Here is a 27,300-nt window from a genome sequence, read left to right as displayed (position 1 = left end):
GAGGGTGGATGTGGTCGGGGGGCTGTCCAATGAGTTATTGCTGCTCCCCGGTTCAAACTAACAATGTTTCTATCAGAAACGTCACCTGTGTGCTCCTCTGGGCAGGAAGGCAGTGTGCTGTCTTTTTTTGCTGCTTACAATGATGGACATTGGAAGCTCTCGAGGACCACATAAAATGGCAAGGAGGGCCGCATTCGACCCGTGGGCCTTGTGTTTGACACCTGTGGTAAACTGCATTTTACTGATTTTTTTTTTATATATCACAGACATATGACATCACAGATATGTGATGAAATTGTGCGGTCCCTAACTTCATAGGTATCATGATGACATCACACAACTGCAGCTGATGAGGCTGAAAAGTCATTCATGAGGGCTGGCTCTGAAAGGCGACTGCTGACATCTTGTTTAGACAATGCTAAATGTTTTTCTGCTTCAGCACAAAACATTTGCCATTAGTTCCCATCCTGTTGTCTCATTTTGGGCTGCTATGGGGGGCACGGGACCAAGCAAGCAGCCGACGCTAGATGCTACACTCTTTCAATTAACTCGACTGTGCGTTTGTGCAATTGTCAGTACTTGATGTTAAATGCATTTAGAACAGGGGTCCTCAAACTTTTTCGGTCAAAAGCCGGGTCAACATACTTCAGACTGCTGGGGGGTCGGAACTTACATAAAATCATGTTGAAAAACATTACATTGAATCTAGGTATTGATACCCCCTAATCATGCCCAGAGGAGAACTCCCAGCAGCAGCCATTCAATCATACAGCACCCGAAGAACATCTTTGTGCACCAGACAGTGAAGCATACCCAGGTGACAACCTTTGGACAGCAGTGTCACCTGATTCAGAATTGGATTGGAAGCCAGTGAATGACTACTCGCTGGCTTCTACAGTATGTGGATGGGTGGTGCCAGCACTGCTATTCTATATGCGAGCCACCGATATCTAAAGGTGCTGTGGGCCACATCTGTAAACTATACATTTTGTTTGGAGCCAATGAAAAAGCCTTGGAGGGCCGCATTTGGCCCACGGGCCGTAGTTTGAGGACCACTGATTAAGATGAATGCTTCCATTCATCTCAATGCAGGAGGTGGTGGATCCCAGCGCTAAGCGTCACGGAAGGACATCAGCAGCCGTCTATCTGAACAGTGTAGTGTCTGCTCCAGTGGTCCGCTGTGGTCCAACTGGAGCCTGGGGTAAATGCGTTACCCCCATAGGCTATATGGGAGAATGCATCCATGTGCCCAAAATTATTACGGACTGCACAGAAGTGGGGTCCACTAACTGCAACGGATCCTGCGGATCCGTGGCAGTGTGACAAGTGTGAATGGCTCTTATTTATAAAATTGGAGCCGTTCACTGTCTAATGCTGCATACACACTTGAGATAAAAGTCTCTGGAAAAGGCAAGATCACAGACCAATTTTACCCCATTCCATGTAGTATGAGAGCCATACCTACACAGTCTATTCTATGGAGCTGCACTCCCCATCAGATAAAATCTTTGCAAGATGCTGCACACAAAGATGCCCGTACACATTCAAAAGATCATTATCTGCAAAAGATCTCTTCCTGCAATAGATCCATTCCTTCAAAATGCATTCATAGTCTATGAGATTTGCAGATCATCATACACACCTTGTTTAGCAGGCAATCATCTGCAGATCAGATCCACCAGGATGGATTTTCAGATCTGCAGATGATTGCCAGATATGCAGATGAAGCCTGTTAAACAAGGTGTGTATGAGGATCTGCAGATCTCATAGACTATGAATGCATTTTGAAGGAATGGATCTATTGCAGGAAGAGATCTTTTGTAGATAATGATCTTTTGAATGTGTACGGGCATCTTTGTGTGCAGCATCCTGCAAAGATTTCTGTCTGATGGGGAGTGCAGCTCCATAGAATAAACTGTGTAAAGTATGGCTCTCATACTACATGGAAGGGGGTAAAATTGGTCTGTGATCTTGCCTTTTCCAGAGACTTTTATCTCAAGTGTGTATGCAGCATAACAATGGGTGGAGAACAGCCTAAAAATGCCCATTTTCTGCTCAAGTGGGAACACAGCCTTAGGGCTGATTCACACTACAAGAGCTTTTTAAACGCTAGAGATTTTAAAAGCTCTTGCTAATGCAATGCTATGGGGGATTTTTACAAAATCACATCGCTCCAGTGTGAACACACGCATAGGATAACATTAGCAAGAGCTTTTAAAATCACAAAGTGCTCAGAAAAGCTCCTGTAGTGTGAATGAGCCCAATATGTAAGCTTAGTGAATCAACCCCAAGGTTACAATAATTCTGCCTTAAAAAGGCCCCAAAGCTGCCTGGACTTTCTTGAAGCAACTTATTGAAAATATTACCCCAATGCGAATGACCTGTCTGGAATTATGGAGGACAGCAATCATTCATGGGAGAATGCTCCTAATGATTGCAGATTGATGATGTCAGATGCCTTCACTGCCAGTTACACTGTTTTACATCTGGACTTAATCCTGCTACACGCTAGATGGTTCTTGGCCAAGGCAGCCTGTAGGAGCCACCTCTTCAGAGAATCTAATGGGACACGGAACATGTCAAGGCCCTCCTGGATCTACAGTATTGTATTCTATAGTATAGAACTGGAAGAATTTTCATTAAAGAACAAATTAAATTTAATTATTCTTCATAAATAATGAACTGAACTACGATCAGTGGTCAGAATGTGGAAGATCCTAAAGGATATGCCTGGCATTGTAGTAGGACCCCTTGTTCACCTCCCTTTCATTGTTAGTTAGGTGAATGCCACTGCTAGAAGCATTTTCATGCTTAGCTTCGCTCACAGTGATCAGAAGGTCAGGAGCCAATGAAATCAGCTCCTGAGCGGCTCACAGAGCTCTGACGTCATAGCGACGGCAGAGCCAGTGGCCTGCAACAACAGGTGAGTGATGGATCCATGTGGCAAGACGTTGATAGGCCCCGTTTTTTGGTACCAGCAGTGTCTGGTCCTTAAAGCTCCAGAGACTGCTATTACGCAAGTGGTTAAGACTGTAAAAAGAATACTATTGTTTATTTTTTTATTTATTTTTTGCATCGCTGCCTACAGAACATTTGATTAGTAACATGAATAATACCCCCTCAGGACTGACTCACGTGCATGTCTGTTTCTACATCTATGTACTAGCTCCAGACTTCCTTGAGGTATGGTTGAATTTTCCGGCAGAGGTGATTAAATATAATGGGCAGAGGCAGACCAGCTTGCAGTGTGCATCCGGCATGGCAGTTGGTAAGAGTGTTTTGCAATAGTCACCAGTTTCCGGAAACCAGTGCAGTGGTTGTTTGGTACACCAAGTTAAATTTCACATTGAAGCCTTAGTTCAGTCTCGTGCTTTTTTTATTTTTTTTTTTGTATTGTGTGGAACATTATCAACATTTACAATACACAAAGTACTGTCCATTGCACAGAAATCATTTTTGTATCATGATTCGCTGCTGTTGCTAGGGTTGCAAAACTGCCTTCCTTTGCCAGTGACAGATCGTGTTTGGCTGACTGAGCAGCAGTTTATGTCCTGTCCAAACTCCTCCCACTTATTCCATGATCTGCCATGTGAGGAACGGGGAGGGAGCACCTAGTTGTCTTTCTTTGTGAGCACAAAGCTGACATCACTTATCCCTGCAGGTTGCAGAGGGAGGAGTAATTTGGGGGTCAGGTGATCTGCTTTGTGTGTCCAGAAGCTATGCCCACTCTCCTGGCAATACCCTATTTTGTGAAAAGCTCTCTGGATCATGTGACTTTTTCCACAAGCATTTTCTGTGGAATAGCTGCATCAAGTATGAAAATGCTTTTAGCAGTGGCATTCACGTAACTAACAATGAAAGCGAGGTGCACAAGGGGTCCTAATACAATGCCAGGCATATGCTTTAGGATCTTCTACATTTTGAGCACTGATAATAGTTCAGCTCAGTTTTTTTGTTAATACTAATTCAATTTAATTTGTTCTTTAATGAAAATTCTGCCTTCCAGTTACATATAATACAATACGGTAGTTCCAAGAGATCATCAGTTCTGTATTTCTGTTATGTCCTTAATAGGCAGGGCCTTGAAGCGTTCATTGTCACACTAGATTCTCTGAAGAGGTGGCCCCACAGACTGCCTTGGCCAAGAACCATCTGGCGTGTGCATGTACTTTAGGCTATATTAGGGTCCCACCATTGTCTCCTAAGTGGGAGAATACCAACTACGTGTTTCCTATTTGCAGAGCCAGAGAGTAACCTTTAATTTTGCGACCGAGAATGGTAGGATGTGGTCCTGGGATTCATATTACACATCTGGATAGTACACACAGTGGTTGCCTGTCCTGAATATCAGCAACCTGAATATTGTGAGTGCAACACACATAAAATTACTTCACCCCCAAGGGTAACTACACCTGACATGGCTTGGGGCCTGCCTTCTACGTTTTTGTTGTTGTTGTTTTTTTTTTGCTAATAATCAGCTTTATGCTATTGGCCTTGGAGAACTGGTAGCTGAAAAAAACATTTTTTTAAAAAAAACTTTATTGAAAAAAAAATACAAATGTATTAGTGGCTGGAAAAAATAGATGATTTTTATTCATTTCCTCTAGGTCCTACTGTTTGATCAAAAAATGAGTGAAAAGGAAATTTCGGTGGCCATTGTCGGTGGAGGAATTTCTGGACTGGTCTGTGCAGCTAGATTATCACAGCTGGGAATCACAAACTCTGTGGTATTTGATACCGGTAAACACGCCCCAGGAGGTAGATGTAGCAGCCGGTACATCACCGTTAATGGCAAACTTCATATATTTGACCATGCTGTCCAGTTCTTCACTGTAAGTGACCAAAGATTTGCCAAAATTGTTTCCTTTTTGAACAACAAGAAGGCTGTGAGAATCTGGCCTGGCAGAATTGTCCGGCTCAGAGTGGATAAAGAACCAGAAGACGTCAAGAACATGCAAGTTTTTATTGGAACGAGAGGGATGCAATCTGTCCCTGAATGTCTATCAAGTCTGGTCCACGTTGAAGGAGACACTTGGGTTAGCAGCGTCTTGTGGGATACTGTTATCAAAAAGTGGAACGTTAATGATCGTTGGTTTGATTACCTGGTGGTTGCCCACAACGGGAAATGTGCTGCCCGACTCATGGCTGATTCGGGGGCACCAGAAATCCACAATCTTCTCAAGGTGAAGTTTGGACCTGTTCTGTCACCACACACCCATGTCATGCAGCTGTGCTCCCTTTGGGTTCTGCTGTTAGCCTTACCACACAAAATGGCATTGAGCTATGACGCGGCATTCGTAGAGCACTCTGACATATCATGGATTGGAAACAACACATCTAAGTACAGTGAAAATCAGATGGAATGTTGGACCGTTATAAGCACAAAGACTTTTGCGGCCAATCATAAAGTCCCTCAAGAATTTATCCCACCTTCCAAAGAGAAAGAAGTCACTCGTTTGCTTCTGAATGGATTTGCAGAAGTAACTGGGACTGATAGAAAAACTTTGACGCCATGTTTTACGAAAGTGCAGTTATGGGGCGCTGCGAACCCTCTCAATGTGCTGCAGGGGGCCGGTTGTGTCTTTCAGGCATCTTGCAATGTTGGCATATGCGGAGATTGGCTGGTAAGTCCATGCGTTGAAGGAGCAGCAGTCAGTGGCTTGGCCCTGGCAGAGGTAATCTGCCAACATACCAAAGGGGAAAGGAAAGACGTAGGATTGAAAAATCAACTACAGCCTCTAGAAACCGCAGCCATAGGCGCCTTCCCTCTGAATAAACATTTATTCTTTAATCCATTGAAATAACAGTTTTGCTGTAATAACATAAAAATAAAAAACATATTTTACCTACATTTGAGTGTTGCCAGGTCACTGGCATTTCCTCTGCTACCTGCAAAAACAGCAAGTAAAAGAATCACAGAATGTTTGTGAGTAGGGCCGGGCAAAGGCTGGGAAGGGAACACCCTCTGGGCGCAAAGCCCTGAAAGCGCACTTGTGAACACCCCCCCCTTCCCAAACTCCCCCCTTCGCTTGGCCATATGCAGAGTTGTGAATGGAGTATGCATCACCCACCAGATGGAATTGCTGGCATCCCTCTTCAGCCCTGTCTGTCACACAGTCTTAACTTTGGCGCCTTCTAGCGGACACTAAAAGATCACAGCGGTGCCGGCTGGTGAGTGAAAGTGAAGTCTGCATATGTTGTGAGGGCTGCCTTATACTGGGGGCACACGCTAGCTATGCGGGGTAGGGAGGCTGCTAATACTGGGGACACTGGCTAACTAAGCTGGGAAGGGGGCTGCTAATACTGGTGGCACACCTGGCTATCTATGCTGGGAGGGGCTACCTAATACTGGAGGCACATCTGGTTACCTGTAGTGGGGCGGGCACAATTTGGGTTGAAGCCCTTTGGAATCTCAGCCTCTAGTGCTGGAAAACCTTTTTCTGGCCCAGGCTGTAAGTAAGCAAGTAATGCAGCCGACGAGGACTCCTAACACAGATATGTAGTACAGTGTAACGGAAAAATGTCTTGGCGGTACCTCTTCTTTTTGTACTTTGTACCGTGTGTCCAACAGTTCTATGGGTGCAGTGCAGTTCCTGCTTATCCAGGCAAAATCCCACCAAATTTCAGTGGGCTCTCTGAAATCACACTTCTCTGATCAGTAGCCTACTCTTATCTCCCAGAGTTCCTGCATAGTGTGATTTGCCTTCTTACAACAGAAGGTATTTGTGATAATTCAGATTTAAGTGTGTAACTGTGGTTACCCACAATGCACCACTGCTGAATATGCAAATTAAGCCAGACTTACATCCAGAACTGCTGTTGTATAGCAAGCCTATAGCTTATACATTTTATAGAGCCACGTCAACCCCACATGCAGACAGCCTGTTTCAGACAGTTGCTTCTCCTCAGTGGTTTTGGGTCACCCCAAGCTGCTTGCGTATTCCGAGAGTTCCTGCAGTCACCCCATGTGACAAACATTATTATTAAGTATTTATATAAGTACTTGTAACTTAACTGTCCCTCAGAGGGTCTCACAATCTAATCCGTATCATAGTCATATGTCTATGTATGTATCGTGTAGTGTATGTATCCTAGACTAGGGCCAATTTAGGGAGAAGCCTATTAACCTATCTGTATGGTTTTAGGATATGGGAGGAAACCGGAGTGCCCAGAGGAAACCCACACAGACACGGGGAGAACATACAAACTCCTTGCAGATAGTGCCTGGGATGGGATTCTAACAGGGGGCCCAGCACCACATTAATGGAGACAAAATATCAGGAAAAAGTCATACATATAAATTATTAAAACCTTTTATAAAAGTGTATGTACTATAATAGTTAAAAACTGAAAAAAAAATACATTGCTTGTCCTATCCTTCATGGCCTGGTATAAATAAAAGTACATATGGATAATTCAGTAATCTCCCAGTGTTCCAAACCAATCGGTATCCCCTTGCAGATGTATTCTATTATCTATATGCGCTTTATTTATACCAGGGCTGTGGTATAATCTTCCGACTCCGACTCCTCAGTTTATGAAACCACGACTCCAACTCCGACTCCGGTTAACCAAAATGGCTCCGACTCCTTAGTTTAATATTTAACAGGGCTGTGGATTTTGTACAAAAATCACCTGACTCCGACTCCCAACTCCGACTCATCAGTTTATGAAACTCCGTCTCCAACTCCGGGTGCCCAAAATTGCCCCGACTCCAACTCCACAGCCCTGATTTATACAGGTCCTGAGTATATGTATATATATTTCTGTGTTCAATAATTCCCATGATACAAGCTCATTTATCTTCAGGAAGTGAGAGGGATCAAATAGATTGGTAGTCATAATACCCTTAAAAGAAAAAACATTTCTTTGTTACATCTGATACACATCCTGCAATAAATCTGCAGTGTGTCTACTTGCTGCTTTCATAGAAGCAGACATAGGGTGAACATCCTGCGTTTTCCAATTAGCTCTCTGCTGTGGCAGTCATCTGACACAGCTAAGGGATCAAATTACAGCTTGTGATTAGACACAGATGAGGGGGAATAAGACTGGCCAAACTCTCTAAAGACATACAGGGTGCATTTCTCTCTGTTTTTCTTTTGTCCTGTGCAAGAGTTCAAATCCACTTTAATGTGATCACGTGATCGGAGACTGTAGCCCAATGGGATGACCAAATGTAGCCAGACTGACTATTTTCCTATGCCATGGACACCTGTAGTTTGAAGAGGAAGTGTAGTAAAAAATAATGAATAAAATAGTTAATTTATAATTGAATCAGTGTTTGCCCATTGTATAATCTTTCCTCTCCCTGATTTACCTTCTGAAATGCATCACTGGTGGTGACCTCTTTAGTCCTGCCAGGTAATCGCAGCTTAATGGTCGTTACTGAGAGTTCTATGCACAGTGGGAGATATTGCTTGCTTGGCAGCTGGAAACAGCTGTTATTTCCCACAATGCAATAAGGTTCACAGACAGCAAACTGTCAGGTCCATGGCCCTGACATCACACTGTTGGAGGAGCTTCTCCTCAATATCAGCCATCCCTAAAGACCTATTTGAGAAAAGGTAAAGATTTCTCATGGGAAAGGGGGTATCGGCTACTGATTGGGATGAAGTTCAGTCCTGGGTTAATGTTCCTTTTTAATATCTATGTTGTGAAAGAATGAAGAAGGAGACTAACCCATTCCTGCACAGACTCTGCTGCTTGTCATCCTCTACATCCTAGGTTCTCAACGTGTGGTACGCGTACCCCAGGGGGTACTTCTGATGGTTCCAGGGGGTACTCGGGCTTGATGTACTTGACCAAGAATAACAAATTTAGAGTTTTAGAAAATGATAAAGCTTATTTTAAAAACACCAAATTAGTGTTTTAAATAATTAAAAGCAATAGTAAATGCTTGGAAATTGTTCATAACCAATTATCATATACTACAAATAAATATATATTTATCAAGGGGTACTTGTGGAAATGTTTAATATGCTAGGGGGTACTTGGTGAGTACAGGGTTTTAAAAGGGGTACATACCAATAAAATGTTGAGAAACACTGCTCTACATGACGTGATTAGTGATTTTAGTATGCGATGAATTACCCGATCATTTTTAGCATTTTATCCCACTTGTTTAGCCTTTTTGTGGCATTGTTTACATTGAACAAGTAATAAAACAAGATTTACATCCATAAACACATTATCTGTTGGTTCTATAGATCCCCGTCTGCTTTTGATAACATTGCCTGTCTCCTCCACACATGTCCATTTTAAACTGGAATAAAACCATTACAGAAAAATCAAACCACTAAAAGCATTCACAAGCTTATATATAAAAATCTCTGGACCACATGAAAGGCTGAGAGGAGAGGCAGAAGAGCTGTAAACATCTGCCATTCATTGTAATGTCCTCTGATGATTTAGGCCTTTTTTTGCAGCAGGACCTGTTGCTGGCTCTTTAAAGGTGAGTATCAGTAAGGGCTAAGAATAAAGAAAGCGGGGTCTCTGCCTGGATTTTGCAATGTTAGCTTAATTTATTAGTGGTAACATAGCCACAAAAAACACAAGGTTTTGGCACACATGCATTTCACAGAGGCCTGTGTGCCGAAACATTGTGCTTTCTGTGGCTATGTTACCACTAATAAATTAAGCTATTATTGCAAACTCCAGGTAGATACCTAGCTTTCTTTATTCTTTGCATCTCACTGTACACCCCTGTGGTGGGATCCGGGTGTATGCTGGTTGACTCTCTGGTGCTTCGACTGTCAGTGGTTGGAGCTCTGGGGCAATCATTTTTCGTTATCAGTTAGGGCTACCCATCCTTTTAGAAAGGTTAAGGGGTAGGGGTAGTTCACATGTGCCAGCTAGGTTCAGGAGGTTAGGCAGGAGGAAGGGGATTTACATCAGGCTGAAGGTTAGGGGATAGGGTGTGTGTGGGTCAGGAAGGTTAGGGTTAGGCATGAGGAAGGAGAGTTACATTTGGCTGAAGGTTAGGGGATGGGGGTCAAATTTGCCGGTTAGGCAGTAGGAAGGGGAGTTAAATTAGGCTGAAAGAGAACCCGAGGTGGGAATCTTAGAGTTAAATCTATACACAGAGGCTGGGTCTGGCTATAGTGCCCAGCCTCTGTTGCTAGTTGAATATTCCCTAAATCCCCCCTGCTCTCTGCACAAGCCCATAAATTACAGCCGCGCTGGCGACACTGAGCGTGTCGCAGCGGGCTCTGTTTACCATTCTAGTGCCACTCATGCCGCTCCCCCGCCTCCTGCAGAGCGCCGATCCCCGCCCACATCCCTTCTCTCGCCGCTGATTAGAGAGAAGGGACTCGGGCAGGGAACTGCGCTCTGCAGGAGGCGGGGGAGCAGCATGAGTGACACTAGAAAGGTAAACAGAGCCAGACAGCGTGGCTGTAATTTATGGGCTCCTGCAGAGCGCAGGGGGGATTTAGGGAATATTCAACTAGCAACAGAGGCTGGGCACTATAGCCAGACCCAGCCTCTGTGTATAGATTTAACTCTAAGATTCCCACCTCGGGTTCTCTTGAAGGTTGGGGAATAGGGTGGGGGGAGGGGTCACATGTGCCAGCTAGGGTCAGAAGGTTAAAGAGAACCAGAGATTAAGAACCCTTTTGTATTTTACCTTATAAATCAGTGGGAACATGACAGTAAACACCTAATCTGCTCTTTGTTTCATTGTTCTCTGTTTAATCTGACTGTTATCACCTCTGATAAGAATCCCCGACTGAGCACTCAGTCTAGTTTTGGAAAGATTATAGCTGAGTCTGTCTTCTCTGGTGTCTTTTCAAGCCCAAGCCTGCCCCCTTGTGGCTCTGCTATAATGACTCAGCTATAATTATTCCCTGCAAAGCCAGATTGAATGCTCAGTCCGGGATTATTATCACAGCTGATAAACAGACACTTTTAGCAGTGAGGATGAAACAGAGAGCATGGTAAGTGTTTTCTCTAATGATCTTACTGATATATATGATAAAATACACAAGGGTGCTTCGTCTCTGGTTCCCTTTAAGGTTAAGCAGGAGGAAGGAGAGTTACATTAGGGTTTACTTTGTACAGTGCCACAAAATATGTTGGTGCTTTATAAATCAGTAAAAATAATAGGGTTAGGGGATAGTGCGTGGAGGTCACATGTACCTGCTAGGGTCAGTAGGTTAGGGTTAAGGTGGCCACACACGATGCAATAAAATGATCCGATTTTTCAGTAATTCGATAAAAACGATCGTATCTCTCAAAAAAATCGAAAGCTTTTTTTTTTCATTCCACTGAAAAATCAGATCGGATTTCCCGTTTTTTCGATTTAAATCGATCCGGAATGCCAGATATTTCTCTTCAATTTCTACTAAAGATTGTATGGTGTGTGTTGGATTGTTAATTTATTAATATACACACCCTAGCAATTTTCTCTGAGTTTCCAATCATGTTTATCATCATTGAGGAAAAAAATGAACATAGGTGTGTGGTACATTGGTCATATTTTTGAAATGTTACAATCAGTCAGAAAAATTGATTGAAATTCTTAAATTGAACAGATATTTAAAAATTTGTATGGTGTGTGGCCACCTTTAGGCAGGAGGAAGGAGAGTTGCATTACCCTGAAGGTTAGGGGATGGAGGAATGATCACATGTACCAGGTAGGGTCAGGAGGTTAAGGTTTGGCAGGAGGGAGAGTTACAATAGGCTGAAGGTTAAGGGATAGGGTAGGGGGAGGTCATATGTACCAGCTAAAGTCAGGAGGTTAAGGATAGACATCAGGAAGGAGAGTTGCATTACGCTGAAGGTTAGGGGATGGAGGAAGGGTCACATGTACCAGCTAGGGTCAGGAGGTTAGGGTTTGACAGGAGAGAGTGTATCATTAGGGTATAGGGTAGGGGGAGGTCACATGTACAGTGGAATGCGAAAGTTTGGGCAACCTTGTTAATCGTCATGATTTTCCTGTATAAATCTTTGGTTGTTATGATAAAAAATGTCAGTTAAATATATCATACAGGAGACATACACAGTGATATTTGAGAAGATAAATGACGTTTATTGGACTTACAGAAAGTGTGCAATAATTGTTTAAACAAAATTAGGCAGGTGCATACATTTGGGCACTGTAGTCATTTTATTGATTCCAAAACCTTTAGAACTAATTATTGGAACTCAAATTGGCTTGGTAAGCTCAGTGACCCCTGACCTACATACACAGATGTATCCAATTATGAGAGTATTTAAGGGGGTCAATTGTAAGTTTCAATCCTCTTTTAATTTTCTCTGAAGAGTAGCAACATGGGGGTCTCAAAACAACTCTCAAATGACCTGAAGACAAAGGCCTCAATTCACTAAGATCATGCTGGAGATAATAAGGCAAGAGAAAACTTACCTCCACACAGTGAGAGAGTTATCTTATCTCTTCATTCCTTAAGTTACCTCCTCTGTAGTTAATTTACCCCCTCTGTAGTTAAGTTGCCTCCTCTGTAGTTATTTTCACATGCAGTTAATTAACAGCCTGTCTTTAACTCTGGAGTTATTTTAAGGATTGGAGAGTTAACTTAAAGACAGAAGAGTTAACTTTAGGTTTGCCTGAGGTAAAATGTTTCCTGAATACTACATGCCTTATCACCATAGTAACAACTCTAGAAGAGTTATTAAAGACAGGAGATAATCTTAGTGAATTGAGGCCAAAGATTGTTCACCATCGTGGTTTAGGAGAAGGATACAGAAACCTGTCTCAGAAATGTCAGCTTTCTGTTTCCACAGTCAGGAACATATTGAGGGAATGGGAGACCACAGGCTCAGTTCAAGTTAAGGTTTGAAGTGGCAGACCAAGAAAAATTTCCGACAGAAGCGACAATAGTGAGAACAGTCAGTCAACCCGCAGACCACCACCAAAGACCTACAACATCATCTTGGTGCAGATGGAGTCACTGTGCATCGTTCAAGCATTCGGCGCACTTTACACAAGGAGATGCTGTATGCGAGAGTGATGCAGAGGAAGTCTTTTCTCCACCCACAGCACAAACAGCCATTGGGGTATGCTAAAGCACATCTGCACAAGCCAGCTTCATTTTTGGAATAAGGTGGAGTGGACTGATGAAACTAAAATTGAGTTATTTGGGCATAACAAGGGGCGTTATGCATGGAGCAAAACACATCATTCCAAGAAAAACACCTGCTACCTACAGTAAAATATGGTGGTGGTTCCATCATGCTGTGGGGCTGTGTGGCCAGTGCAGGGACTGGGAATCTTGTCAAAGTTGAGGGACGCATGGATTCCACTCAGTATCAGCAAATTCTGGAGACCAATGTCCAGGAATCGGTGACAAAGCTGAATCTGCGCCGGGACTGGATCTTTCAACAAGACAAGGACCCAAAACTCTGCTCAAAATCCACTAAGGAATTGCAGAGGAACAAGTACAATGTTCTGGAATGGCCATCTCAGTCCCCAGACCTGAATATAATTGAAAATCTGAGGTGTGAGTTAAAGATTCATCTGACGAAGGCCGGTGGGCGGCCGATACTAGTGATGAATAGAGCAGAGCGGTGACGTCACATCCGGCTCTGAGGTGGTGCAACGCTACTACATTAGGATTGCAAGCGAGTGGCAGGCATCCTGACATTTGAACAGGAGGACACAACGCGGGGTGGACGGAGCAAACGAGCAAGGGACATATCCTAAGGACTGTGTAACACAGACCCAAGCCGAGCGGGGCCAACGCATGTGAGGTGGCGAGAGCCCTCAGCGGCAACCCAATGCTTGCAGCCAAGTGCAATATGTGCTGTTATGCTTAAACTTTGCAACTACAAGCGCTGTTGATAAATACCCTGAATGTCATCTGCCTGCTTATGAAACTATATTGGTGTATTGAACACACAGCAACCATAACAGTAATGTCGTAATCCGGAGTATCAGTGGGCTCAATAATTTGATGGCTGCAGACAGCTCATAATCATTCCCGGGAGTCTAATAGGACTATCAGTTTATGAATGCACGTGTGTGGAGTGGATGTTTGCATGTAAGACACAGCCGGCTGTGAGAAGGGACACTGCAGGACTGCTCTTTTTAATGGGTTATGAGGGGTATTTTGTACTAGCATATTTAATAAAGCAAGTTTTGTTTGAAGACACTTGTGATATGGTAGATTGTTCTGGGATACGAAGGTGGCTCCCCAGTTTGGGTATACAAATCTTGATACTAGTTAAGGCGCAGGATATATATTGAAGGTATAGTTAAAGAGAGCTGTCCATGCTCGGAAGCCATCAAACCTGAATGAACTAGAGATGTTTTGTAAAGAGGAATTGTCCAAAATACCTTCAACCAGATTCCAGGCTCTCATTGGAACCCACAGGAAGCATTAAAGGCTGTCATTTCTGCAAAAGGAGGATCTACTAAATATTGATTTCATTTATTTTTTTTGTGGTGCCCAAATTTATGCACCTGCCTAATTTTATTTAAACAATTATTGCACACTTTCTGTAAATCCAATAAACGTCATTTCACTTCTCAAATATCACTGTGTGTGTCTCCTATAGGATATATTTAAATTACATTTTTTATCGTACCAACCAACGATTTATACAGGAAAATCATGACGATTAACAAGGTTGCACAAACTTTCGCATCCCACTGTAGGTCCCTCTTCATTTCTTCAGTTTGCAAGTGCCGTGCATCCAGCCAATCACTGTGTGGCATCAGTCATATGTCATGTTACAGGGACGGGGCCACTAGGTGATAGGTTGGCTGCATGGCTGTTTCGCTCCAGACAGCGTTTCTACGGAGCGCCTCCGTAGAAGCGCTGTTTGGCGCGAAACGGCCGTCAGGCATCCAATGCCCAGCACCCACCACCACCCACGCCTCTTCTCACATGGTACGTGCATCACCAATTACAGCTTTCCTCGATGTTGTACTTTTTACACTAATTGATGTTTCAGCAAATAAATTGAACATTCAGTCGCTGCCCCCCCCCCCCCCCCCTCCACCTGGTTACCTATACTGGAGCACCTATTCCTGGCTATCTACACTGGAGCACTTATTCCAGGCTACCTAAACTGAGGACACCTATTCCTGGCTACCTAAACTGGTGGCACCTATTACTGCCTACCTAAACTGGGGGTACATGTCTGCCATACTGTAGTCACAGATTCTTGATGTGGTCTTAATCCAGTGAAGAGATAGAGGGATGCAGGTCCCACCTCACATCTTATAAAAGCAAGAGTTTGCTTATATCATTTTGGTGCCTGAATGGAGGTCTGTGGTGAATGGAGGTCTGTGGCTGTAGCAGCCATGTCTCCCTTCTAATAAATGGTCAAGGAAGGAAATGAGTGGTGCCGTGCCCCCTCCCAGATTAGTTTGCAAAAACGGGTCTCAAACAAAAGTCCCAGCATGAGATCATCGCTAGAACTTTGGAAGGTCTTGGTGAGTATAAAAAAAAAAAAAAAAAAAAAGGTAAAGATAGGGTTTAATAAGGTAGCAAATTATGTATTTATCTGTGCCTTAAAGGGAAACTTAAGTGACATGGGGTGTATATAGTAGATTGCGTTAATCAGAATGATATGCGTAAAAGTCTTACCGCATACTGAGTAAAGCAGAATGCATAGCATGTAACGTATTGCATTCTTCTCTAATCATTGTGCGGTAAAACTTTACACACATAATTTTTGCAGTTCACTGTATGCGCCTCATGATGAGATAGGTATGTGTATGTACAGTGGCCAGCATACAAAATAACTAGGCTGTGTTCCTTTTCTTGTTTCTGTGCCTGAAAGCGATAACATCCAGCTATTCAACTGACAGTTTCTCTCTAGTCCAGACCCAGTAGGACTATACCGTCCCGCATTGACAAGGAATTACAGCCATAAAACTTTTTAATGGCAGAGAACTGAGCTTTTGAGAGCAGGAGATAGATTAAAAAGGTCAGTAGTTCATATATTTTAGCTCTCTGAGACATGGGACAGAGTGTGTTATTGAGCTGAGACAAAACAATAAATCTAAATGTTTAAGTTTTTAAACATAACATAATACAGGGATATCTAAAAAGTTATTTTTTAGTACTAGTAGGAGGATAGATTCAATTGTTTCTCATCAGTTTATTTTCCCCTATATGGTTCACTTTAAGGTGGGCTGCAGAGACTGCCATTTAGTTTATATCAACACTGTGTAATATTATCATACTTAAAGAGACACTGAAGCGAAAAAAAATATATGATATAATGAATTGGTTGTGTACCATGAATAATTACTAGAAGATTAGCAGCAAAGAAAATATTCTCATTTTTATTTTCAGGTATATAGTGTTTTTTCTAACATTGCATCATTCTATAATATGTGCAGATTACACAACACTCAGCATTCAAAATGAGTCTTTCAGAGCAGTCTGTGAACTAATGACCTCTCCTCTGCCAGAGGAAAAGTAAATAGTTAACTAACAGTTGAGATAATAAAAGTCAGAAAACAGCCCTCTCCACGACTTTTGAAAGTCGTAGAGATAATGGCTTTTTTGTATAGAGATAACAACTGGAGTTTCTTAACTCTTCCTGTACTGGAAACAATTAGACTGATGTATCTGATCTTAAGGTTTTATTTCTTAGCTGTACTACACATATAAATCATAATATCATAGTTTTTTTTTCGCTTCAGTGTCTCTTTAAAGGTGCAAGGGATATGGAGACTGACATATTTCCTTTTAAATAATTGACTTTGCCTGGCTGTCCTGCTGATCCTCTGCCTCTAATACTTTAAGCCGTAGACCCTGAATAAGCATGGAGATCAGATGTCTATGACAAATCTGACAAGATTAGCTGCATGCTTGTTTCAGGTGTGTGATTTAGACCCTACTGACCAAAAAGTTCAGCAGGGCTGCCAGGCAACTGGTATTGTCTAAAAGCAAACAAATATGGCAGCTTCCATAGGTCTCACACCTCGGGTTCTTTTAATTAAAAAAAGCAGAAAATCATGATGATGATGATAATAATAGACATTGTTTAATTTGCAGTGATTTATTTGTGGACGTGTAACAAACATTTTTGGGCTTATTCTTTTTCACATTTGATCGATATTTCCCTGAAGGTTACTTGTGACATTAACAATAGATATCTGAAGACAGCAGTGTTGGTGATGAAGGGTTAATCCCCTCCACAGGTGGGTCGGAAGGTTCCCCCCTCATTGTGAAGGCTGCTAAAGTGATCACGAAGTTATGAGCGTGTTCTCAGACTTCTTGCAGAAAGGTGCAGGAAGCGGGACAGGAAGTGTGTCTCAGCTCTCCAGGAAGTAGCCGCAGTATGTTCCCAGCCCCTGGAAATTTGAACCCTTCTTCCTGCTCGCTGGTTGGAAAATTTGTTGCTCCTTGGAGTCATTTGGGTGACCTTCTGAGAGGCTTGCAGATTGACCTCTGCATCTGTCATACCAGCAGTGAACTTTATTTGTATTTAAGGTGAAAAGCCTTGAGAATGAAGACATAATAGAAGACAAAAGTATTACAGTAGAACGTTACTTCGGTGTTGTACTTTAAAAAGGACCACCAGACTAGAAATCACCCATACACACTCCATAGGGTACTCTAATATTAATATTTCCCAAATGAACCTTATAAAAGTGTACCTGAAATGGGCCAAATAAAAAAAATTATACATACCTGGGGCTTCCTCCATTACCCTTCAGGCTGTCCTCCTCCCTTCTCTGACAATTGGATCCTCCACAATTTACTCCGGTAATCCCATTAGTTGGCCCAAGGCGCAGTCTGGTTGTGGGTGCTCCCACCACGCTCCCGCGGTCGGGTACGTTCTGTGCCTGCGCAGTAGTACTGGGCAGGCGCAGAACACTTCCAGTGACGAGGCACATGCGTGGAGGAACCAGGAGGCGAAGGAGCACGGGAAGGAATTGAGCAGCCTGAATGGGGCTGGAGGAAGCCCAAGGTATGTATAAAACTTTTATTTCCTTCCGTCTCTCTCAGGTGTACTTTAAGCTTACAGATACCTTAAAGAAGAACTGTAGAGAAAATAACAATACAATGTGCAAATTTTTTTCAATATTTAATAAATGATGTGATTAGCGTTGCCCATTGTAAAATCTTTCCCCCCCCCTGATGGTGGCGACAGTTTTAGTCCTGTTGGGTGATCACTGCTGAATGTTTTGTTTACTGAGAGTTCCGAAGCCAGTACAAAATATACTTGGGGCTTGATTCACAAAAGCGTGCTAAAGCATAGCATGGGTCGTGCTATGCATTTAGCGCGCAATGTACTGCGCGTACAGATTTACGTGCGCGCGCTAACGTGGCAAAGTGCACGTTACAACCTTCATTAGCACTAGCACATAAATCTGTACACGCGCAAACCTTCACGCGCCGTACATTGCGCGTTAAACACATAGCGGTCGTGCTGTGCTTTAGCACATGTTTGTGAATCAAGCCCCAGGTCTCCCAGAATGTGGGGTGTCGGGGGTGTTATTTTAGGTTTGGTTGCTTGAAACCTCAGGCTACTGACACCCTTACATATCCAGCATTAAGCAATCCCTGCATGTGCCGGATATTAGGGACTTTACTGCATTTGCTTTTAAACAATGCACACTGCCTGGCCGTCCTGCTGATCCTCTACATCTAGATTTGCTGCATGCTTGTTTCAGGTGTGTGATTCAGACACTACAGCAAGATGAGCAGGACTGCCCGGCAACTGATACTGTTTAAAAGGAAATCAATCTGGCAGCCTCCATATGTCGGGGCTGCTTTTAAAGATCTGGCATTTCAGAACTCTAAGCGAGCTCGGTGGACACCTGCCTGTACATACACTCGGGTGAGTTTAGTATAGCGCATGCTCCACTCAGCCAATCAGTGTGTCATTCAGTCATATCAGAGCCAGCTGCCCTGCTCATAATCCCCATGTTTGTTACATTGTCCATTGCATAGCAGTCCTTCAGCCCTTCCAGGAAAAAGTTACATTCATTCCATTTTCTCACACAGGAAAACAGTTCAGTGATGCAACATTTAGCTCAGTAAGGATCCGTTAACGCTGACCCTTTCCCTGCCTCATTTTAACATCCCTGTAAAAGCACCTTGATCTGAATCTTTATAAACTGCAGAAATGCCCCATGTCCAGTGGTCCAGATTGGCTTTTATACACATACATAAATAAATATGTATACTTTTAAAGGCCGGATTTCTGCAAGGCCGAAAAGGCCCGTGCCTTGGGCGGCTACAGCCCAAGGGGGCATTTGGACATGGAATAGGGGGTTGCTACATATGAGAATGGGGAGGAACACACGAAAAATGGAAACTGATGCCCAAAGGAAGTGTTCATGAAAGAAAGGGGCTGCCGTATACGGACGATACACATGGAGGAGAGGGCTGCACATGTAATGGAAGGGGCTGCTGCACACGAAATGGGAGTCACAACACACTTGGCCTAGGGGCACAAAAAGGATAAATCCGGCCGAGTATACTTATACACAGACCTTTGTACTTTTTTTTTTTTTTTTTATGCATTTCAAAAAATAGTCTGTGTGAACTTGAGCTGTACTTTCCAAGGAGAGCTGTGTGGAATCCTGAACCCTTATCTGAGATGACCTGTGCTGTGATGGATAGCTTGTTAGGGATTTTTCCTATGAGTGCGTTTTGTGATACAATCGTATTGCAATCACAAAACACTAGGTACTCACTTTATTCAGGAAAACCGCGTATTTGTGACACTATTTTCCCAGGCATTTTTCGTACAATTGGATTCCTATATCGCTGTACTAGAAAATAGATGCAATCGCATTCCTTAGTGGAAAACGGCTGATGTCCATCCAGTTCCATAAATGTCTTTTGGTACTTGCGCCCACCATGCCAGCTGGGAAGTGAACGCTATGTGTCCCCAGAGGGACTATACCATAATAAGCCGGAAGACAACAGCAGGAAAGCTGAGGCCAGCAGAAGACAGACTAGGTGTGGACAGAACACAAGGCAGATCAGGGATGGCAGGAGACAGAATTCAGATAGGCAAGATGTGGTTGGGGCACAGGCTATGGTCAGGGAGTAACCCAAAAAAACAAGCATGGTACCTAGACTGGAAGTAGCAATACCAAACTACAGGAACCCAGAAAATAGGCAAGATGTGGTGGGGCACAGGCTACAGTCAGGGAATAACCCAAAAACAGACATGGTACCTAGACTGGAAATAGCACTACAACTACAGGAAGCCAGAAAATATTTCTACAGTACAATAAGTATTTTCTGTTTTTAGAGGATTGCTTGTTTGCTCAGGCACATGTCAGGTGCAGCAAGCTTTTTTGAGTAGTCTGAAGTCCATTAACCTAGAAGGAGTTACAAACCGGCCTGGGGAGCTGGTACAAAAATCATCCGACTCTGACTCCTCAGTTTATGAAACACCTGACTCCGAATTGCTCCGACTCCTTAGTCTAATTTTTACAAAGGCTGTGGATTTTGTTCACAAGTCATCCAACTCCAACTCTTTAGTTTATTGGACACAAGCCCTTGTTACAAGTATAGTCAAGACTCGAGATACTTTGAGGAGAAACACTGAAGCAGATGTAGCACTTAGTCCAGGATACTCAGTTGGAATCTGATTTAGACCTGACACAGAATGCCAGTCCATGTATTGCCAGAAACTGGGTACATGTTTCTATTGGTTGGAACAAAGCCAGTCATGGCCACAGTCTCAGATAGCAATGGTCTGTGATGTAGTCCAACCATTTATGACTGATTTTACATAAGGACTTAGTGGAGGTCCATAAAAAAATTCCAAGCCCTTATATTTAAAGTGATTTTGTAGTGAGACATAGATGCTACCATGTTTACTTCTGTTTATTGCTTGACTGTCCTTTTAATCTATTACCTAAGCTAGTTGTCTGCCTGAATTGCAACAACCATAAGATGTTGTGCTTCTAGTGGCCAGGAACCTTGTCTATAGATTGCAATCTTCAGTATATGGGAGAAGAAACTGCTAGACCAGGGATGTCAAACTGCAGTCCTCAAGGGCTGAGGTCCTCACACACTTTTGGTTCAAGACAAACGTAGGGTGTCTTAACACTGTGGGAAAAAAACAGCCGAAATAGCTTAGTATGTTGAGGTTAGAGGGTAAATGTAAATGAGAAAAGCTACTCACAAATGTGGGTTACAGCAGGAGCAACCAACCACTTGAGGCAGGTGGATGATGATAAAAATGACTCCACTCAGGGTGTCCAGCACGGACTGGATGCAGTCGCTCTCTTGGTCAAAAGATACTGGCCTTCACAATGGTAAAAAACCATGTGAGGCCAGAAAGGTCCCCTTCACCCAACGATGGTGAGGGGTTTACCTCTGAGGCTCTCAATGCTTTGTGGCTGTTAACCCTTTGGCACTTTTACTGGCCTGAGGAAGTTGGCTCAAACACACGAAACGTGTTGCCTGTGCAGATAAACCTTATTGTCTTATAACACTGTCGATATTGAGGTAAGCTACCTGATTTCTTCTACTTTTAGTGTTTTTAACCTAGTTTTATCACTTCTGTGTGCCTTTTTAGCCCTATGTACTTTGGCACAGCTAAAATTAGTTGATGGGACTGAATCAGGAAAGGTGTAGTATTGAGTAGAACTACCAGAGGCAACAGGTGCATAGTACTAGTCAGTTTTTAATCCCAGATGACCTTTTCTCAAGCACTTATACAGTAAACAAAAATAAATGGGCAAATTCAGTTAAAGCGGACCCAAACCAAACATTATTTTTTTAATTCAAAATATTTAGTTGCACCACTCTGACACATACAAATATAAATAAACACTCCTTCAAGCCTATGAGCATTTCAGTGCATGCTTTTCACCCTCCTCTTTGCATAACTAGGGTTATACAGGTGGCAGCCATTAGCAATTCCTCCTTTGCTGGACACCATCTACTCCACCAGTTTGCCGGATTATTTGCCGGCAATATAAAAGGAAGGGAGGGGTTTCTCCAATAAATGTAAAATATTTTATATTTGTCATCATGCAACTGAAAAAAGGCTGCTATTTATTATTATAATTTAGAAAATAGATTTTATTTCTGAAATCTTGTATTTTTAGTTTGGGTCCACTTTAATGGCAAACAGGACTTTCAAAGTAGGAAAAGCCCGGCACCAGGTGTTAGGAGAAGGACTCTCAGCTGCATGCCTGCTAGGTTGGTGTCTGTGCTACACAAACACAGTATTCAGATCGATCAGGTAGAAGGCAGACCCAGGCACACCACCTTTCCATAGGAAACACCTTTCATCTATAGCTGGGTATATATAGAGTGGCATAGTAGTGGGGGTGAATAGACCTGACAGCCGTTTCGCGGTTACCAGCTTCCTCAGAGGCTAAACACATAAACAGAAACCTCTGAAGAAGTGGGCAACTGCAAACCGGCTGTCAGGCCTATTCACCCCCACTGTTATGCCACTCTGTATCTACCCTGCTATGGAATAAAGGTACTGTTTTATGTAAAGGTGCTGTGCCTGGGTCTGCCTTCTACTTGTTGGATTCTCTTTGCGTAGGTTGTACTTTCACCTCTTTCAACCCATTGTTCGTGGGTTCCCATTCATTGACTAAGTCCCCGTGTGAATAATCGCCGGCATCAATGAGATTCCACGTCATTCACAAAAGCCGATGCTTACACATCCACGAATTACTTCCTGTTTGCGTACTAATAGTACGCACAGGAAAGTTATCCGCATGGGCATCTTGTGGCCAAATAGTAAAATTACACCTACACACACTTTTTTGAATAAACAGATTTATAGTTACATTTAAAATATAACCCCTTATCTCCCACACTCCCCAATAGTTAGCCAAATAATATTTCTGTAAAAAAAAAAAAGAAAAGAAACATGAATATTTATCTTAGGGACTGAACTTTTGTATGTGGAGGGTATATTACTGTTACTTTTCAAATTATGATGTTGTAATTAGTGATGGACGCAAAACTGAAAAAAATGCACCTTTATTTCCAAATAATATATTGTCACCATACATTGTACTAGTGCAATGTCAGGTATTGGAGAGGCACACCTTACCGTGGGTGATTGGGTGCTTAGCCTAGATGCAAAAGCAACATCAGTCCATGTAGGTGATCCAAGTATGGCTAGCACACCAATGTAAATATTCCAGGAAGTTTATCCCTTATTGCATGCACAATATGTTGTGCATGCAATAAGGAATAAACTTCCTGGAATATTTACATTGGTGTGCTAGCCGTACTTGGATCACATACATTGTACTAGGGAGATATTTTAAACATTGCAGTGTTCTCCCCAGGCTCTTTTAGCCAGTTGCTCCACCCGGCTAGTTTTGGTGAGCACCCGGCTATCATCGGCTCACCTCCTCCTCTCCTGTAAGCAGAGTTGTGCAGAGAAGCTCCAGCCCTGCATTCTCTCATCTTTCCCCACCCAGCTACTTTTTCATGCCACCCAGCTGGAAAAAAAATTCTGGGGAGAACACTGTGTTGCAATAACTGGGACAAATGGGCAAATAAAATGTTTGAGTTTTATCCACAATAGAACGTTTTATTTTAAAACTATAATGGCCGAAAACTGAGAAATAATTATTTTTTTTCTTGTTATTCTTATTAAAATACATTTAGAATAAAATGATTCTTAGCAGAAAGTACCACCCAAGGAAAGCCTAATTGGTGGCGAAAAAAACAATGTATAGATAATTTCAGTGTGATAAGTACTGATATAGTTATTGGCAGATGAATGGACGCAGCACTGAAAGGTGAAAGTCGCTCTGGTTTTTAAGGGGAAAAACCCTTGGTGGTGAAGTGGTTAATCTTCTCTACCACACGGTGCTTCTGCATCACGTGTCTCATAACCTATTTTAAATCAGGCGTGACCCTTTCTTTCCAAGCTCTGTACAGAAATGTTACTTTCGCACTGTGTAAACAGGAGAATGGAAAGGGTTAATCCCCTCGTGGTCGGAGTAGAAAGTTTGGAGTCATCAGTTCAGCTCGGCCTGTAGCTCGGTTTCGGCAAACAAAGCACAGGGCACGGCACACATGGAGCCTGGGGATCAAATAAATGTCGCCTTCAGGAAGCAGGTGTTGCTGGGAATGTTTCCTGCCAGGCCCGCTGCTGCAGCTCATGAGTTCCCTCTTCACTTTTTTTTTTTGTTGTAATGTTATTTTTTGAAGGCAACAGATGGGGCTTCCCTGCAGCTGCCTGGAAACCTGGTGCCGAATTTGGCTGGTGGTTGTTGAAACCTTTTTCTGCATAAAAGCACGAGGCTGTTTATCAACAGGCTGGAAACATGAACATTTCATGGAAAGTCTCATAAGCCGCCACGGTTCCGGCAAAACACAGCATAGATGACTATTCAGGCATCACAAAGAGAGTGCAGGTCCCTAGCTGTGGCCATTAAAATTTCGTGAAAAAAAAATTCCAGCCACAGGCTTAAAGCGTACCTGAAGCAAAAGGGATATGGAGGCTGCCATATTTATTTTCTTTTAAAGAGACTCCGTAACAAAAATTGCATCCTGTTTTTTATCATCCTACAAGTTCCAAAAGCTATTCTAATGTGTTCTGGCTTACTGCAGCACTTTCTGCTATCACCATCTCTGTAATAAATCAACTTATCTCTCTCTTGTCAGACTTGTCAGCCTGTGTCTGGAAGGCTGCCAAGTTCTTCAATGTTGTGGATCTGTGATGCATCTCCCCCCTCCAGGCCCCTCTCTGCACACTGCCTGTGTATTATTTAGATTAGGGCAGCTTCTCTCATCTTTTACAAGCTGGATAAATCGTCCTCTGAGCTGGCTGGGCTTTCACATACTGAAGAATTACAGACAAGGGCAAAGCTGTTTGCAGGAAGAAACGAGCAGCCTGAAACTTCAGTGCATGAGAGCTGAAGGGGGAAAGAAACACACAATGATTTCTTGAGATTCAAAAGGAAGGGTGTATACAGCCTGCTTGTGTATGAATGTATTTTCTATGTGTGGACATACTGTACATCAACCTACTTCCTGTTTTGGTGGCCATTTTGTTTGTTTATAAACAAACTTTTTAAAACTGTTTTTAACCACTTTTAATGCGGCGAGGAGCGGCGAAATTGTGACAGAGGGTAATAGGAGATGTCCCCTAACGCACTGGTATGTTTACTTTTGTGCGATTTTTAACAATACAGATTCTCTTTAAGCAATACCAGTTGCCTAGCTGTCCTGCTAATCCTCTACCTCTAATACTTTTAGCCATAAACCTTGAAAAAGCATGCAGCAGATCAGGTGTTTCTGAGATTGTCAGATCTGAAAGATTAGCTTCAGGGTTGGGCCGAGGTAGAGGAGAGAGAGTCTCCAGCCTCAGGGCGCAGTGTAGGAGGGGGCGGACAACTCACTCAGCTATCATTCCCCTATTGTGTTTGAAGCAGAGAGAAATAAGAAAAGAGGATATATGGCAGTGGCTGCAAGCCAGATAACTAGAGATTCAGATGTTGGGGGCACTGTGGTGCCTTTTAGTCTAATAGCAATCAGTGTGTGACGGCTGGGGTGGGATGGATGGAGGGGCGCACTCTGGTGTCTCAGCCTTGGGTGCTGGATGACCTTGTCCTGGCCAGCAGAGCTGCCAGGCAACTGGTATTGTATAAAAGGAAATAAATATGGCAGCCTCCACATATTTCTCACTTTAGTTGTCCTTTAAAGGGTACCTGATGTGACGTGATGAACAATTGAACATTTATGTACAGTTCCAATCCCACATAGAGCTAGACAGAGTAAGGTTCAAGTTTGATTACAAACTAGACACAGTTAGATCGAAGCAGAATAAATAGGCTCCGGCAAATTTGCATGCACCATGCGCCGCCATAGGCTTTAACGACGCTCAGAATCTACTTTTGGCACTGGCAAAAGATGAAGCCCAAATTAATTTGAAAACAGTTTAATTTGTCCGACAGCAATGGCAATAGCTGGCAGCCGAATTACGTCTTTTCCCTCGGTGTTCATGGTGACCTGGAGAAGGAATAGTAATTAATGTCACCGGGATTTTTGCAGGAGCAGGGTAAGCCGTTTTTTAGCTTCATCCGGCGCCCAAATTTGCCATCACCGTTTTTACATGTATAGTGTACTGGTTAAGGGCTCTTTCTCTGACATAGAAGACCAGGGTTTCAATCTCAGCTCTTCCTATTTAGTAAGCCAGCACCTATTCAGTAATGCATCCCTGGGCAAGATTCCCTAACACTGCCACTGCCTACTGAGTGCGCTCTAGTGGCTGCATCTCAAACGTTTTGAGTCCAACAAGAGAAAAGCGCTATATAAATGTTAGGATTATTTTTAGATTAATTTCCATTCAAAGCTCCAGGAAGAGCTATGAATTTGCCTCCTCCCCTTCCTTTCCCAGTTTTTTTAGTTGAAAGTGTGCTTGGGCAGGTTGGCAGTTTTTTTTTTGGGGGGGGGGGGAGCAAGTGTGCCTGGATATGTGCACGGGTGGGTGGGGGCGTGGAGGGGGGGGGGGGCAATGGAAATGTTGCTTATTTTGCCTCTGGCTGTCAACCCAATTGGCTGGACAGGCAGAGATTGGGCACATCTGAGGAATCAGTTATATTTCATAGAAACAATGAAGATATATGGATAACACTTTTACATTGTAGGGCTTGGTCTCCAGTTCAAATCTGGGCCAGAAGACCACCTGTACGGAGTTTGTAGGTTCTCCCTAGTTTGTGGTTCTCCTCTGGGCACTCTTGTTTCCTCCCACATCCCAAAAAGTTCAAAAATATATACTGAACTTACCTCAGTAGAGAGAAGCCTCTGGATAATCCCCCATCCACCTTGACCGCACCGATCCAGTGCTGGGAGCCTCCAAACAGATTCAACAAAAGCTTGTCAAATATGTTCTTGTGGCTAGGAGATCCCATTTTTAAATATCTTTTGGGAGTGCCTATTTTTTTTTTATATTTTTATCAAATCTATTGAGTACTTTATTGAAAACATCCAGTGGCCTGTGGTTACTTTACGGTATGTATACTTTATCATCACACTCATTCTTCAAAAGCTACTTTATTTACCACTTCCCTACTAATTTTCACCTGTCAGCGCTCCTTCCCTTCCTTTGCCAATAACTTTATATCTACTTGTCACAATGAAATTATCTCTATATCTTGTTTTTTCACCACCATTTAGGCTTTCTTTGGATGGTACATTTTGCTAAGAATTATTTTATTCTAAATGCATTTTAATGCGAATAGTAAGAAAAAAATGGAAAAAAAAACCCATTAGTCTGCCATTATAGTTTTAAAATAAAACATTGTACTGTGAATAAAAGCCACACATTTTATTTGCCCATTTGTCCCGTTTATTGCAACGTGAATGGCGCCAATATTTTATTTGGAAATAAAGGTGCATTTTTTCAGTTTTGCGT

General features: G+C 42.8%; 1 protein-coding gene across 9 annotated transcripts in view; it reads left to right on the top strand.

Moving 5' to 3' along the window:
- Positions 1 to 5,851, top strand: part of LOC137532315 (renalase-like) — a 603,961-nt gene extending 598,110 nt beyond the window's left edge. For all 9 annotated transcript variants that reach the window (XM_068252717.1, XM_068252721.1, XM_068252718.1 and 6 more), the window contains one exon: positions 4,608 to 5,851. In XM_068252717.1, coding sequence (XP_068108818.1) covers positions 4,629 to 5,804 — 1,176 coding nt within the window. In that variant the 5' untranslated portion in view covers positions 4,608 to 4,628 and the 3' untranslated portion in view covers positions 5,805 to 5,851. The remainder of the gene's footprint in view (positions 1 to 4,607) is intronic.
- The last annotated feature ends 21,449 nt before the right edge of the window (positions 5,852 to 27,300 follow it).

The sequence above is a fragment of the Hyperolius riggenbachi genome, chromosome 9, assembly GCF_040937935.1.
Source record: "Hyperolius riggenbachi isolate aHypRig1 chromosome 9, aHypRig1.pri, whole genome shotgun sequence".
NCBI lineage: Eukaryota > Metazoa > Chordata > Amphibia > Anura > Hyperoliidae > Hyperolius > Hyperolius riggenbachi.
The sequence above is the reverse complement of the archived record's forward strand: the minus strand, read 5'-3'. Positions and strand labels throughout refer to the sequence as shown.